Below are 14118 nucleotides of genomic sequence, written 5' to 3'. Positions count from 1 at the left end.
TCGGCTCGCGAGTCAGTCAAACAAGATGGATAGCCGCTGATAGCGTCAAACTACAGAGAAGCGGACACGACATAGGATCACCGAGTGTGTGGCGGTGCTGACTGGCGCGCAGGAGATACCAGCAATTGAATGGGTCCTTTTGTTTGGCAGGGGCACCGCACCTCGAATACGCCCACGTGGCATCAGGTTCGCCCCGACCGCGCGTCGCGCGACTCGTGACATGAGTCAAGTCGCGTCGCGCCTGATTGCGCGCATGCAGGCTGACTGCATGCCTCCACCATCCTTCCTCCCTTCCTCAACAGCCTGCAATCGCAGCGCTCTGAACAAATTCTCCGCCCTGCTTTTGGAGCGAGGCTCGCTCGCGTGACCCAAATTCCGGAACATTCACGCTTCCCAGCATACACGTCTTTGCTCGTCTTTTGGGACGCTGACATCGTGTACATTATCGCCAAGCGGATGGGCTTCCTCCCTCGAGCGCTCTTTGTAATATCAGCTGCCTCGTGAGCAGCGCGGGGCGCCTGTCATTATGGGTCGCAAGTGAGTCGAGAATGCAAAGTGTTCTAGGAAGCACACTCGCAGACTTGCTCACGCCTTCAGCTCAAATGCAGAACGCAAGGTCACTACGATGACTTGCTCCTGGAGAAGATCAAGAGCATGTTCTACCGAACCAGCGAGAGCTCGGACGCTGGCAGTATCGACTCTCGCGCTGAAGAGCTATATGCAGTCAGACATGGTGAGACCTTTTCCGTAGCAGACATTCTCACCCGCAACAATCGGCGACGACCGCATCCCGAATCGCGCAAATACACCTTCGAGGATTTTGTAGAAGACCTCAACGCCGACTCCTCGACTTCGCTCAGCTGGATGGATTCTTTCATCTTTGCTACTGCGCAAGGTGCTCGTGCTCGCGAAGTGGATCCTAGCAGAGCTTTCGACCCGATCCCATCAGCACGACCAACACGTCTCAGGCGCATCGACAGACCGCGAGATTCGGCGCCTGATCTCCCGTCGGAGAGTGCTGCAATTCCAGCGGAGCGAGAGGAAGATTCGATCAGCGAGCTGCTCTTCGGCTTAGAGTCGGACGAGCTAGACGATCTGCCCGCGCCCATCAATCCAACTACGCCAAGTCAGCAAGTCGCTGCTCGATATAGGCGAATGCGCGCGTCGCGAGAATCGCGCAACCAGGTTGCTTTCCCAAGGGTCCGCCCCGCAGAATTCGAAGTATCAACACCCTTGACACAGGGGCATGACGATGCGCTCCATCCTGATAGAGGTCTAGCAGCGCGCACAGCGGCCGTTCGAGCGTCCGTAGCTCGCGTGTCAGCGCTGCGCGATCGTAGCTCTCGAGGCGAGGGCAGCACCGGGAACAGCTCTGCCAGCCGGGTACCACAGATCTCAACTACTGCGCCAGATGCGCTAGCCGTCGGAGCAATCTCAGAAGATAGTCGAGCTATTTCAGCGATGGATGCTGGCGATATCCACTTTGTGCAAAGCGTCTTACCAAATCGCTGGTTCACTGATCATGAATTTCGGCGACGCTGGTTTGCAATGCCTGGCAGCTCCATCGGAAGCCTGCTATGGACGCGCATATTCACACTGAGAGCAGATGCGGCAAGCTCGCTAAATCGACCTACCGCCAATCGATCGCGTCTGCGATCGCGTTCGGACTACTGTCAAGCACTTTGGAACAGTGACCGTTTCGTCTTGTTCTGGCCTGCAGATGCCACTGTGTTGATCAGGGCTTCTCACTGGGGGGATTTGGTGTCTCCTAATCAGTTTGTGACCACCGCATCCTTGGTATGGTCGATGGTCAGTCGCGCGATGACGATGCTAGACCCCTCGGAGCTCGGTCTTTTGGCAGAAACCGATCAGCATGCTCTCATGGAGGGCTTGAAGGATTACCTTGCCTTTTTGCGCATATTAAAAGAAGGCGCAGATACAGGCGCCACGGAGTCGAGCATCTTCCAAAGACTCAAAGAATTCGGCTTGGAGCTTCCAGAGGGCTACAACGCAGCTTCCACCGAGCCACGCGCAATCGCACCGCTCCCTGCTCGGGCTCGCGCAAACGAAGGCCCGACGTTCCACTTTGGCGGCGCTGCCGCATGACGAAGAAGGCTGGCTGGCGTCTTTGCCGATGTTTACAGTCGCGGTCTCTACATCAAGGCCAAGTCGCCACCACTGGCGCAGAGATCTCGATGCTCAGCACGCGCAGTCTTATTTGCTCCATCTGCTCTGGTGATCTTGAGCCTCTTTTGTGTCGCTTTTTGTACTTGTAAGATGAATACAGTCACGACTTGTGCCAAACAGAAATCGAAACCTGATGTCGTATCTCTAGCCCTGACCTACGCGCGAAGTTTGCGACGCGACGAAGAGACGCGGGCTTTGCAAATACATTGCGGTCTTCTAAGTATGCAGAAAGAGTGAGGTGAGGGTAGCAATGAATGGTAATGTGGGAATCCTGGCTTAGAAGCGAAAGATTACAGTTTTTAGTGGGCAGGATGAGATGGGTGCATAGTAAGGGCAACTTTTGCTAGGTCCGAGGTATTGCAGAGTCTGAGCAATGAGACCCGCAAGGGGAAAAGCAGTCACGCGCAGGCTTGCTCCCGATCGAAAGTGGCCCAGGTTTGCAATGTCGGGGACTATTTTGGATGGGGTTGATCGAGAGAGTGGTGCTAAAAGGTCCGTGCTGTGGGCAACGCACAAGCTTGTTGCCAAAGGGCAAGCGTAATTTGGCCTACAAGATGAAGGAGATTCAGTCCGCAGATGCTCGGCAAGATGAGCGCAAGGGGAGACCAGGGCGGCTGCCATTACACGACGCGATAGACATCGGACTGGACTTTGCGAACGGTGCCTGGCCTTCTCGACGCGACGTGCGAGCGAACTCCCAATCGGAACGGTCAAGCGCGTCCCAATAGGTTGGTGAAGCCCCAAGATTTTCGACTGCCGCTCGAACGCGCCTCTGACTCGTGCTGCTTTTCAGGCACAGCAGGGCCGCCCAACCTCAACACTCCATCCTTGCCCACCGCAAATCGTTCCCCTCTGTCCATGCTTTCCTCATCAGCAGCGCTAGGTCGGCCTGAACTGTCCGTCGAAGGATCTGTCGGGCTGCTATGACTGCCAGACCCGCTCGCGCTTCCGCTCGCCAATTCGGGCATGTTCTCATTCGCTCGTGCAGTGTAGTTGCCCGTCCCCGCACTTCTGAATGCCCCAATGATCGGGGATCCGTTGGCGCCTACACCTTCGACACTGCTAGGTCCCGTGTTGAGAGTATCTGCATCAGACGCATGACGTCCGTGCGCGCCGTTTGGGCCATCAGACATTAGTTGCAGAGGACTCTGCAGGCTTGCAAATGTGCCGTTCTGATGGTTCGTCGGGGTTGAGAGGGGGTCGGCAGGAGAGGCGTACTCGGAGGAATAGGAAGATTCCGAAAGCGGATGTGCTTGCTGTGGTAGCCTCCTCTGCGATTGGGACGAGGAGGCGCGTCTGGAGCTAGAAGATGTCGAGGCGCTCATGTTGCCAGGCCCACGATGGCCCGAGGACCTATCTTCCCAAGAAGGCGCAGCACCAGGGGTGAGGCTTCGCGAAGGGGGGGCGCTCGGACTTTGCCAGTTGGAGGGTCCAGCTGCACCGGCTCCGCTACCTGACCAAGTCCTGACGGGCCCCTCTGCCAAGTATCTCGCTCGGTCGCCGTGGGCGACCCTTGCGCCGCTCCCGCTGGCTGTTGCCAGGTCGTTGCCATCTCCACCGTTGCCGCTCGCCTCCCCTTCAGCCCAGACCAGTCCTTTTCCGAATTCATCCCCATCGCTGCCGATACCACTGACAGTAGAGAAGGCCAAGGTCTTTTCGTCTGTCGCTTGGGCCATGCCGCCCAAGCCGAAGCCCAGCGGTTGAGGAGGCACTATTTGGATGCTTTCCCGATTTGACGGCAAGTGTGGCAGGTAGGATTGTCGGCGTGGGGGCAGATGCATGTCCGTTGCGCCCCTGTCCGAGCCTGGTCCACCGCCAGCTCCAGAGTAGACGCTCCCTGCGTAGCTCCTCTTGAGGGCATTAGTGCTAGTGCTGCTGATCCCTCTCGAATGATCGTACGCTTCTCCAGGAGCAGCTGGGAGAACGGCGTCGACGCCAAGACTCAGTGGCGAGGCTGGCGCGGAGCCATCGGCTGCAGCACCAGTCTGAGACCCTCCAAAGGCAGCCTCGGCACCTGGGCTGCCCAGCAATCCAGAGGAGCTCATCCTCCTTCCTCCCATGTCGCTGTATCCTCTACCACCCAGGCTTGCTTTGGAAGTGCTTCCACGCCAGCTGTTTCTACCCCACGTATCGCCATACAGAGTTCCGATGGTCGAAGGAGGAGAGAGCGGCGAGCCTCCTGATGGTGTAGCGCCTGCAGCCAGGAAGTAGTTTGAAGGAGGTTCGCGTATCGGAGGAAGTTCTGCCTCCATGGCTTTCCTCTGTTTGTGGTAGTGATATTTCTTGTAGCCCTTGTATCCGAAGAAGAGCACAAAGGCAGCCACGAAGATCATCGCCACCACGATGGCGGCTGTAGCTGGTTGCGCCATCCTAAGCCGCTATCGGAGGTGTAGAGAGCAAGATAGCCCAAGACTACGACGATCTACGAGGCTCCTCGTCGCCTTGGTGTCGACCTGGCTCTCACCCGATGAGCGCGCCTGGCGGACTGATTTGCCTCGAGCAGGCTAGTGGGCTCGAAGGAGGAGGCGCTACGTCCTAGCCAGAAATTTGGGGCGCGCTTTCTGATGTTCAAAGCTCGCAATGGGGTTTGCTCTGTGCGCGCGCTGTTGAGACCCGTGCTTTTGCTACCAATGGACTGCGTGCCGTAAATCTTTGACACCGGGTACGGTAGATCGGCAGACTGGCGAGGCAATCTGGAGATTTGTCCGAATGAGGAGGGCAGAGGCGGGCCGCCGATGACTTCCAACCAGTACGAAGCGAAAAGTTGAAGGAAGCAACGTTCTCGGAAAGGTTGAAGCAGGTCTGTTTGAAATAAGCACTGTAGGAATGATAGGTGCTGGTGTGGACCGCAAGCGCTTGTCCGGAGAGGCGGAGCGGAAGCGGCTTAGACGGGGGATTATGGAGAATGCGGTGCGATGCAATCGTGAACTGGATGCTTGCGGGATGTGATGGCGCTTAATTACGATCGATGATGGAGGATGCGGGCGGGGGCTTCAGGGAAGGAAAGTCGGGGTAGCTGCTGGTCGGATGCTCTGGCTGTAAGGATGTGGACAAATGAATTGCTTGCAAGCAAGTCACACCATTAGTGATACTGATGTGAGCGCAGAGATATCCGTGCAAGTGCCAACAGAGGAGGAGGGAGGGAGGGCTGTGAGAACCTCAAAGTGTCGGGGCAATCGACAGGCTAAAGCAGCGAGCGTGCGACATTCGATGTGGCGGACGAAAGGGGAGAGCCAGCAGCAGCAGCCAGCAGGTCTTCGGTCTGTGTCTGAGGTACTGTGACTCACGACTGGTGGGTGCGTGAGATGTGCCCGACCCAAGCTGCTGCTCAGGGTCGAATCAGGTCGCTGCTTCGGGCGCATACAACCGGCTTTGCTTGGGTTTGCGGTGATCTGTAGATGCAGCACAGCACCCGCCGTCACTCAATACTACTGTAGACATTCGATTCAGTGGCACCAGCCCGGCTGGCCGGCCGAGATCACGAAAAACTTCGGGCTCCTCAGCTAACGAGATGCGAATCTTGCGCTGCTGATGCTCATAACTCACACTCTTCTGTGACGGCAGTTGACTTGTTTTCATTCTCAGTCAGGGTTCGCTCGCTCGTGCCGGACGGAGGCGTCATGCCGACCTCCTGCTGCCTGGATGGATGCTCTATCGCAGGGGAACGCGCACGCGCGGCAGGCCCGAACACTCGCCATCGCATGCATCAGCCGTGCATCAGAGAGCTCCCAAGACTCGAAACTCATGCTCGTGACTCGCACTCACGACTTTGACTGTTGGTACGCATGCATCAGCAGTGCAAGCAGCTGATCGGGCAGCCCGCAAGTCATGACTGTGTTCGACTGCTGCCTCAGTCCACAGCGGGCTCTCGTGGCGAATTGATCGATCGACCTTCGCCTTGCTGTGGCTCTGCATGAACAAGATGCGCGCATGCAGCATGCATGCACGATGGACGTGGTCCAACTGACCGGTTTTTTAAAAGGAAGATCTCTACAAGCGTGGATGCATGGCCACGGGCACGCTGCAGCACGTCACCCGCCCTTACCCCTCATTATATGTCCACGCCTCTGTATAGGCTTGTCCTTCGGGTATACACACTACGGCGCTGGGCAGAAGCAGCGCGGCGGCCACTATAAGCTGAAGCAAGCTGCGAGGTCGTACGCGAGCGCGCGCGCGTGATGATGAACTCGCGATCCACGCATCTTTCCGCTGACGTTGACGTGCTGCTCGCTTGCAGCACCGCGCGCGCTCTCATCATCACGCGCTGATGCGATGTAGAGCCTGGTGCTGCGCTCGTCCGCGGATCGATCGATGCATGGGCACAAGGACACGTACAACTCACGACTTACTCTGACTCTACAAGGCACACGCACCAGTTTCAGCCGGGCGATCACTGCTCGGCCCCTGTCTCGCTTTTGGTGTCCTTCCTGTACGCAAACTGCCCACTCCGGCCGCTAGAAGACTACTAGTGACTCGTGACTTGTGACTCCATCCATCCGTACAGCGATACGTGATGGTTCGTGCTTAGATCTTGCGACTCGCGACCGCGATGGGTCCCCGCATCGCGCTACAGCAAAACCCGGATACCGTACATACAAAAGCTTCTGCGAGCCAAGAAGTCCACAAGTGCAACGCAGAAGGAGCATTAATGCGACGAATTGCGCAGGGTCTATATAAGTGCATGCAGCTAATTCAATCTCCGCGGGGCTCCAGTCGCTTTTGTCGTTGCGTGTCCAAATCAACCGTGCAAGTGCAAGTGCTAAAGACTGTTTCTGAGCAGAAGATCTGATGTGAGTGAATCTTACTTGGGTGAGGCCGTATAGTGTAGTGTGAGTATGTATGGCCATCTCTCTGACGATGGCGCACCGCATGCGCTTCATGCAAGCCATCGCACCGCTGGCAATCACAATTTTGAAACCTCTGAATGGATGGAAGCACCAGCACGCGACCGGACAGCCGCAAATTGGAGAAATGCAAATATCGCAATCGTGATAGTGATGAATGTAAATGGAGATCATGAATATCACCCACCACTCACCCTATTGCCAGAATCAAATGACTTTGGTCCGTGACTTCGCTTGCAAGCCCCCAATGTGGTCCTGCGCAGATATCGTCTTGCACCGTCTTGTACAGCCACTCATCGTATCGCCGGGTTCAGCAGCGCTCACTGGAACATGCAGAGAGAAACAAGCCCCGGTCAAGTCATGCAGACGGTCTGACCCAGCCTACATGTAGCCAAGACTGCACTCGAACTCACATTGTGATTGGTGCAATCACCTTGCTGAATTGGTCAAGGTAGAGCGTCCTTGAATGGGACAGACAGCTTGACCGCGATCACCGGACTTGGAAGACGCAAATCGGATGAACAGGCAACAAGACAATCGACGAACACGAAATGCTCAAGTCCGAAGCTGCACACAAAATCTCGAGATGCCGACTTTCTCATCAAAATCGCAAGTGTGAATCACGAATGTCCGTGCATGCTGCCTGACGTGAGGGCGGGGGCGTGCCGAGACCGCGCGCTAGCTATGATACGACTGACTCAACTGCATCGTCCCAACTCGGTCAATAGGCCGGCTTGGTGGTGCGCTTCGCGGTGCTCCGAAGTGCGGCAGGCACGAACCGTACAGCTGACATGCGGGTCGCAGAGAGATTTGATTTCGATTCAAGAATCATTGATTGTTTGGGCCGGGATCAATACGAAGCTACGTTCTTCATGTGGATGGGGGGGCTATGCTGAGTTCCGATAAAGTAGCGGATCGGGGGCCCAATCACCTGGTACTTCATAGCGTCGCTCGACAGAAACAGTTCGCATACGATGGAGTGGGGGCGTGCGTGCTAACGATGGTCAAGTTTCACCGTGTCGCACTTGACCAGTCAAGAGTTGTAGGCTGCTGGGCAGCATGCAAATGGCTGTCCAAGTCCCAGCCACATCAATCACAATCGTTGTGCCCACCCCTCTCCCCCCCCCCTGCTTCTTTGCTTAGAAAGCAAGAAGCACGGAAGCATGAGTCAAGTGGGAAAAAGTCTTGGCCAGCGCTCACTCGCCCGCACGCGCCTCTCCTCCATTTTGGCCGTCTCGTCGAGAGGTGTTTGTTGCTGACCGATACCTCTCTTGGCAAATTAGAACCCGACGTAGGCCCACTCGACAGCAAAGGCTTGGCGCGCAGCCAGCCAGCCAGCGCGCCCTCGTGACGGCTCGTGCGTCTTGCAAGCACGAACCTGAAGTCAAACAGGTCACCAAGAGATGATGCAGACGACGCTTCCTCCTGACTACTCATCAGATCAGGCTTGCGCGGACGATACGAAGCAGAAGCACTACTTCAGCTCAAGGCTCACTTGCAACAGGCGACGAGGAGAGGAATGCACGAACTCGCAATGAAGCATGCAGTTCGTGCAGAAGAGCATCACAAACGCAGCAAGCACGCTTATCGACGTTGCCGTACGATGTCCAAATCCACGACGGCATCGATAGCGCTGGTCACCTCCTCCTTTTGCAACACATCCCGAACTTTTGCCGACTATCATTCACGTGATCCTTGGCGCACGAAAAATGCCACCCGAACCTCTTGACTCTTTTGACTTGGTGAGGTGACAGCTTGCAGCTCCTCGCAAGCCCACGACTTCACAGCACGTCGAAGCTAGCCGTGCCCGACGGCCTCGAAAAATCGGATCCTGCCGCGACAAGCTCGCTGGAAGCATTCAAGCGCTGCGGAGCGCGACCGGTGACAGGAATCGATATGCAGAACTCGTGTGATACGCGTGCAGAAATGGGCAATTGAAGAAAGAATGGACGCCGCGCATGTGCTCGTGGAGCTAGTGTCCGTGCGAAAGCGGGCGACAACGCTCTGATCCGGGGGCCCAGTGCAGCGTGAAACGGCAGCGTCATGGAAGTGCGGTGAGAGAGGGACAACTCGTGGTGGACACCACGGCAAATTAGGCGCATCTCGCAGAGTGTCACGCCTTGATCTTGAATCTGAGCCGACTCAAGAAGCCCTTCTTCTTTGGTTCTCTCTCCAGCTGAGCAATCGTTTGCCTCTCGTGATTCCCAGGTTGCGCAACATCATCCGGCTTCAAGTGCCGTTCGGGTTTGAGCTGCCTAGCTTCGTGCGATTCGGGTCCCGAATGTCGAATGTCGCTCTCATCACTGTCTATCTGCTCGGTGGACCAGCCAGCAGCCTCTGCCGCCGCCGGCAGTCTGTTGTCCGTCCTCCGGACGTAGTGTCGGTCCAGCTCCTCGCTAGCTTCTTCTTTGGTAGCGTAGTGCGAAACCCTCCGAGAAGTCCGAGGTCCGCTCTTGTGGGGTTGGTAGCCTGAAGGTTGCGCAGACATCTCCCCCGGAAGATCGACGGCTCTAGGAGCGGGACTCTCTGGCACAGGCGACACTGCTGAGAATCGTGCCACATGTCTGTTCTTGGTGTCCTGCCTTGATCCGTTGGACTCGCTCTGTCTGAGGTCGCCGGAGCTGCGGGTCGCTCCGTTCTTGAGAGCGCCTCTGATTGGCGCTGCTGCGCTGATGCCAGTGTTAGAGTGGCTGGACGTGATCCTGCCCTCGGACGAGTTGGTGGCCGAGACGGAAGCATTGGGAGACTGCGAAGAGGGATCCGAATGGATGGACATTGTAGGCGACGCTTCGCAGGCTGGTAGATCGGGGACTCGAGAGCTGCGCTGCGCGTGTCTGCTTGGAATGGCTGGAACGTCGGGAACGGTGCCGCTGTCTGATCTCCAGGAAGTGCTGGTGACCATACCGCTTCTCGAAACAGGGGCGCTCCTGCTCGTTCGGCTTGTTCTAGATGTCTGGCTCAATATGCTGGGCGGCTTGTCGCCATTGCTGCCCTTCGTTGGCCTTCTCCTTCTGCTTTGCCCCGCGGTACGTAAGACTTCTGCTCCAGACTGCCTAGCCAATTCTCTAGAAAGGTTCCAGGCAGGACTCTCCCCGCGAGAGGCAGCGTAAAAGTAACAGCCACCCTTGCCGCACCTTTGCAGCTCGCCGAAATACTCCCTCAGCTCGGCCAGCTCCCGCATAAGATCCTCGTCAAAAGGCCTGCCTCTCGCAGTGAACAAATGGGGTGAGCTCATTGAAATGCTCACATCGGAGTTGGCAGACATGATGGACGATGCCGCCTTGATACTGCCGACACCTTTCGCACTCTGGCGACTGTAAGACCTTGCTCGCGATGGTCCACCGACCGAAGGGAGATTTGAAGTTCTCGAGGCTGGACTACCGTGAGAGCTGTTGCTCATCGCAATGCCGCTATCCCTCAAGCCGGGCGCCGTGGGCCGTCGATCTTGGATCGGAACTGTGGGTTCGGGCTCTTCACCTTCGCCAGGCCAACCGTTGCGCTCCCACATCTCGAGCCATTCTCCCCAAAGCTTGGCGACATAGATACTGTCGGTGTAGACGTGCGCACACACCCCACGGACGCCATCTCCGCCGTAAAAGTCTTTGATGGCTACCAGAGCTTCGATGGCCGAGACGAGCTCAGCTCTGCGCGAGACCGATCCCACCGACACGCTGCTTGTCGTCTGGTATGGAGACGCGTACTGCTCTGATGCGGGTATCACTGGTCCGCTGCCGTTCAAGGGGTGGCCAGCCCCAAAGTGCAGCGCCCAGGCTCCAACTGGCAAAGGATCCCGGACATTTCTATCGTCGAAGCGGAGCAGCCAGAGAAAGTGTCAGAGCCAAAGTCTGATCCACGTGCTTCTTTCAGGCGGCAAGGTCGGATGTTGCGGATGTTGCGCGATCGAGAGCACTCACCCAACATCTACAGCTGTAGCACTCGTGTGCACGGTGATGGGATAGCCAACATTGCACTGGTGATCCTTGACTTTGGTTCTCGAGGTAGCAGCATTGCGGACGTGACCAAGCATAGACGTCATGTTGCACTCGGTCGCTCTCTTCTATCGAGAAGGGCAGGGCTCGTCTCGCAGACGCAGAGACGCACTTGTGACTCTGCTTCTGGTGGCTCGACTTGTGGCAGGCAGGACAGCTGGCAGAGATGGATCGAAGAAGAAGGAAATGGTGACAGAGCAAGTTCTGGTCGGGATGGTGAGAGCGACCGTCAGAAGTACATTGTCGACAATGCGATCGAATGGGCAGAGGCGGAACAAATGGCCGATTTTGAAAGGCAAGCACCGAATGTGCTGTGCGTTGAGTGGAGCAGCGGGCCAAAGGGCGAGGGTGAGTGCCTCTGCATGCGTTTCTGCGTTTCAGCAGGGGCGTACTGTACTGTACTCAGCAGACTGTGACTATATATATATGCTTGGTGCAGTGTACCGGTAGACTGCGAACATGGGCGCCACACGATAGCTTGGTTCATGCGAAGCGTGCATTTGAGCGAGAAGAGCAGCAAGAAAGAGTGACGCGGCGAAGAGCCGAGACCCATGCACGGCCTCACTCATATTCACCATTCAAAATTGTGATTTGATTGGGATTGTCGCTCATAGGTGGTCCACCCGTGCGGCACGGCACACGCTTGCGGAAAGCCAAGATCGTGAGTGTCCCCTCCCCGCCATGATTCGTGGATTGACATTCAAAGATTTCGTCTCGACGGGGCACAACACCACGGCAATTTTCGTAGCCACGAGCGTCCGTGCACGACCCACGAGTGGCCCGCTGTAGGCTGGACCCGATATGTAATCAGGAATGGACGCTTATTCTGAGTGGATGGGCCGCACGTCTACGGTGAGACAACGGCCAGCCACCGATAGACCTGGGAAAGGAATGGGTTCCGCGCAGGAAGACCAAGCCGTGCGTGTCTCAGCTAGGAACGCTGTGCAGTCACGAGTGCATATAGGGCAAGCCTAACTCACGACTATCGCGTGTACGTTCACCATGCAGTCGTGAGTGTGCAGTGCGTGGCCTTCCCCGGATCGCATCCGCCTCAGTAGTCAACAGCGCAGCATGCAGCTACACATGCAGCACCTACAGGTCGTGATTAGTATATGAAGGAGCAAGAACGTTGTTGCACTTTGACTGCACCGGTACTCGATCGTGAGCATGCATGCACCGGTAGCTGCTGGGCAAGTGATGGTGATTGCGTGGATGCTGTGGACGCCCACCAGCAGCTATAGCATGCAGTTCCCCTCTCGCCGGCCCGCTTGTCCCATGCATGCAGCTGCAGCAGCTGCCAACTCCGACCCGCGCGCATATGGCCTTTTATTGCGCTCTTTGCGCTGCTGCTGCGAAGCGTCCTGCGCGTGTCCTCAGGCTCCCAAAGTCGAACACCGCGACGAGTGGTCACAGTCACAGTCGTGAGTCGTGTGTACATGGTCACTCACGACTGATCATGATGAGTGCGTTGGTGATTCTCCAGTGTACCCACAATTACGAATGTTGTATTGATGAGGGAAGAGCGAGGCGAGAGTGGACTCACGACTGTTGTGCTGCGAACGCAGCAAATTGCTCCCGACTGCGTCGCTGCTTCTTCTGTAGCACCGCCTGCCTGCGCTAGACCATCCTCACGATTCTCTAAATACGCCGAAGCAGCCTTATTTTCTTCCCTTCCACCCGAGGGTGGACTAGCGTGCGATTCTTTCTGCAATTTGAAGAGTAAACTCTGCCCGCGGCCGGCTCCCATGGCTCGGCTCGTCGAGTCGGAGTGAACGCTGATGCTCCGCTAGGTGTAGGTGCGTACGCAGGGCCGCTAATTTGATGCCGACTCGGGCTGTTGCAGCGTGTGAGCGGCGCAGAGAGGGTCCTCCTCGCTCCTCAGGACCCTCCTTAAGCTTCTCCTGCCGCGTATGCACAATTGGGCTGCAATCAATGATCCAAGGATGCTCGCCCGCACACTGCCCCGATCACCCATCCAGGCGCGAGGGGGGATGATTACGAAGGCCGTCCCCCCCCAGAACGAAGAAATGTTCCAGACAGAAGAGGAGGCGAGAAAGCTCCTCCAGACTCACGACTTCGAAGATACAACAGAAATCAGACGCAAATCGCGAGCCACGAATCACGAATGGGGTCGGTCACGAGTCACGATTGATGAGCCTGAGGAATGATTGGTCAGGAATATGCATAGCGGGTGCGCACGTTTCCTTACTTTGGACTGCACACTCTCCTAGTCTATGGGGCCCACAACGGCAAGATCTCAGCGCTTCTAGATACGACTACACTTGACTTCGGCTGCCAAGCAGCTCGCTCGATTCCACGGCTGGTGGAGCTTGGCGTCTGCGGCAGGTGCAATTAGGCAAGGTGTTCTTTGTGTGCAGCGCCGAAAATCCAAGAAGCAGCACCAACGCTGATTCCCCCTCGTTGATTCTTGCAGAGTGGCAAAGGCCAGCCCAACATGCGGAGGTGACAGGCCAAGGGGTTTTTTTCGGACGACCCCGCTACTCACTGCTGCAACGCAAGTGTGTACGACTTGTCGACGAGCGATGGCGCTCTGCTTTCTGACTGCTCGCAATCTTCAATCTTGCAAGCGGCCTCGATGCGTTCCAATCACAAGGCACAAAAATCGCTCGACGGTCCCGTGCAGCAAAGTGTCACGAGTCTCGAGTCTACATTCGCTGAAAGGAAAATCCCTTGCTGCTAAGCTCCATCAAAGCATCGGATCATCACTCCTGCTTGAACGGCGAATACTCCTTTGGAGGCGCAAGCCAGCGCTCGAATACTTTTTTGATCGAACGCATACTTTCGGCTCCCATTCGCAATGCTGCATCGAAGCTCAGTTGCTCAGAGACCAGGATTCCATGCAGCTCAGAGCGGTCTTGATTGACGGACGTGAATCACGTGTAGTTGGTCTGCAGGCTACCAGCCACATAGGCAGGTTGACTTGACACACTTGACTCGTAGACTGTTGACTGCTGCGAGCATGTACCTACGTGAATGACGGTCGCGACCAGAATCATTAGACACCAAAAGTCATCCTCACGAGTGATGTAGCGTTGCTACAAAGGTGTAGGGTAAGCAATCGCATGTTTGCGGATCGT

The 14118-nt window shown here is 56.5% G+C and overlaps 6 protein-coding genes across 6 annotated transcripts; 2 read left to right on the top strand and 4 right to left on the bottom strand.

Annotated features, from left to right (window-relative positions):
• Positions 1 to 276: 276 nt before the first annotated feature.
• On the top strand, positions 277 to 2327 carry IE81DRAFT_324486 (hypothetical protein). Its single transcript, XM_025514243.1, has 2 exons — positions 277 to 537; positions 609 to 2327. Exons 1-2 carry the CDS (start codon positions 527 to 529, stop codon positions 2104 to 2106), a joined length of 1509 nt encoding a protein of 502 aa, XP_025368657.1. The 5' UTR covers positions 277 to 526; the 3' UTR covers positions 2107 to 2327.
• A 570-nt stretch (positions 2328 to 2897) lies between these two features.
• Positions 2898 to 5809, bottom strand: IE81DRAFT_348301 (hypothetical protein; the record flags this gene model as incomplete). The annotated part of the gene is made up of 3 exons (XM_025516244.1): positions 2898 to 4565; positions 4652 to 4989; positions 5734 to 5809. The coding sequence occupies 3 exons, from the start codon at positions 5807 to 5809 to the stop codon at positions 2898 to 2900; spliced, it is 2082 nt and encodes a 693-aa protein (XP_025368656.1).
• A 769-nt stretch (positions 5810 to 6578) lies between these two features.
• On the bottom strand, positions 6579 to 7341 carry IE81DRAFT_174120 (hypothetical protein). The gene has a single exon (XM_025510656.1). It carries the CDS (start codon positions 7203 to 7205, stop codon positions 6642 to 6644), a length of 564 nt encoding a protein of 187 aa, XP_025368655.1. The 5' UTR covers positions 7206 to 7341; the 3' UTR covers positions 6579 to 6641.
• Positions 7342 to 7747: 406 nt separating this feature from the next.
• On the top strand, positions 7748 to 8443 carry IE81DRAFT_173978 (hypothetical protein). Its single transcript, XM_025510654.1, has one exon. It carries the CDS (start codon positions 7921 to 7923, stop codon positions 8380 to 8382), a length of 462 nt encoding a protein of 153 aa, XP_025368654.1. The 5' UTR covers positions 7748 to 7920; the 3' UTR covers positions 8383 to 8443.
• A 701-nt stretch (positions 8444 to 9144) lies between these two features.
• On the bottom strand, positions 9145 to 11067 carry IE81DRAFT_348300 (hypothetical protein; the record flags this gene model as incomplete). The annotated part of the gene is made up of 2 exons (XM_025516243.1): positions 9145 to 10831; positions 10946 to 11067. 2 exons carry the CDS (start codon positions 11065 to 11067, stop codon positions 9145 to 9147), a joined length of 1809 nt encoding a protein of 602 aa, XP_025368653.1.
• A 91-nt stretch (positions 11068 to 11158) lies between these two features.
• Positions 11159 to 11775, bottom strand: IE81DRAFT_173993 (hypothetical protein). The gene has a single exon (XM_025510655.1). It carries the CDS (start codon positions 11571 to 11573, stop codon positions 11250 to 11252), a length of 324 nt encoding a protein of 107 aa, XP_025368652.1. The 5' UTR covers positions 11574 to 11775; the 3' UTR covers positions 11159 to 11249.
• Positions 11776 to 14118: the final 2343 nt, after the last annotated feature.

The sequence above is a fragment of the Ceraceosorus guamensis genome, assembly GCF_003144195.1.
Source record: "Ceraceosorus guamensis strain MCA 4658 unplaced genomic scaffold IE81scaffold_42, whole genome shotgun sequence".
Classification (NCBI taxonomy): Eukaryota; Fungi; Basidiomycota; class Exobasidiomycetes; order Ceraceosorales; family Ceraceosoraceae; genus Ceraceosorus; species Ceraceosorus guamensis.
Note: the sequence above shows the minus strand (reverse complement) of the source record. Positions and strands in the feature narration are given on the sequence as shown.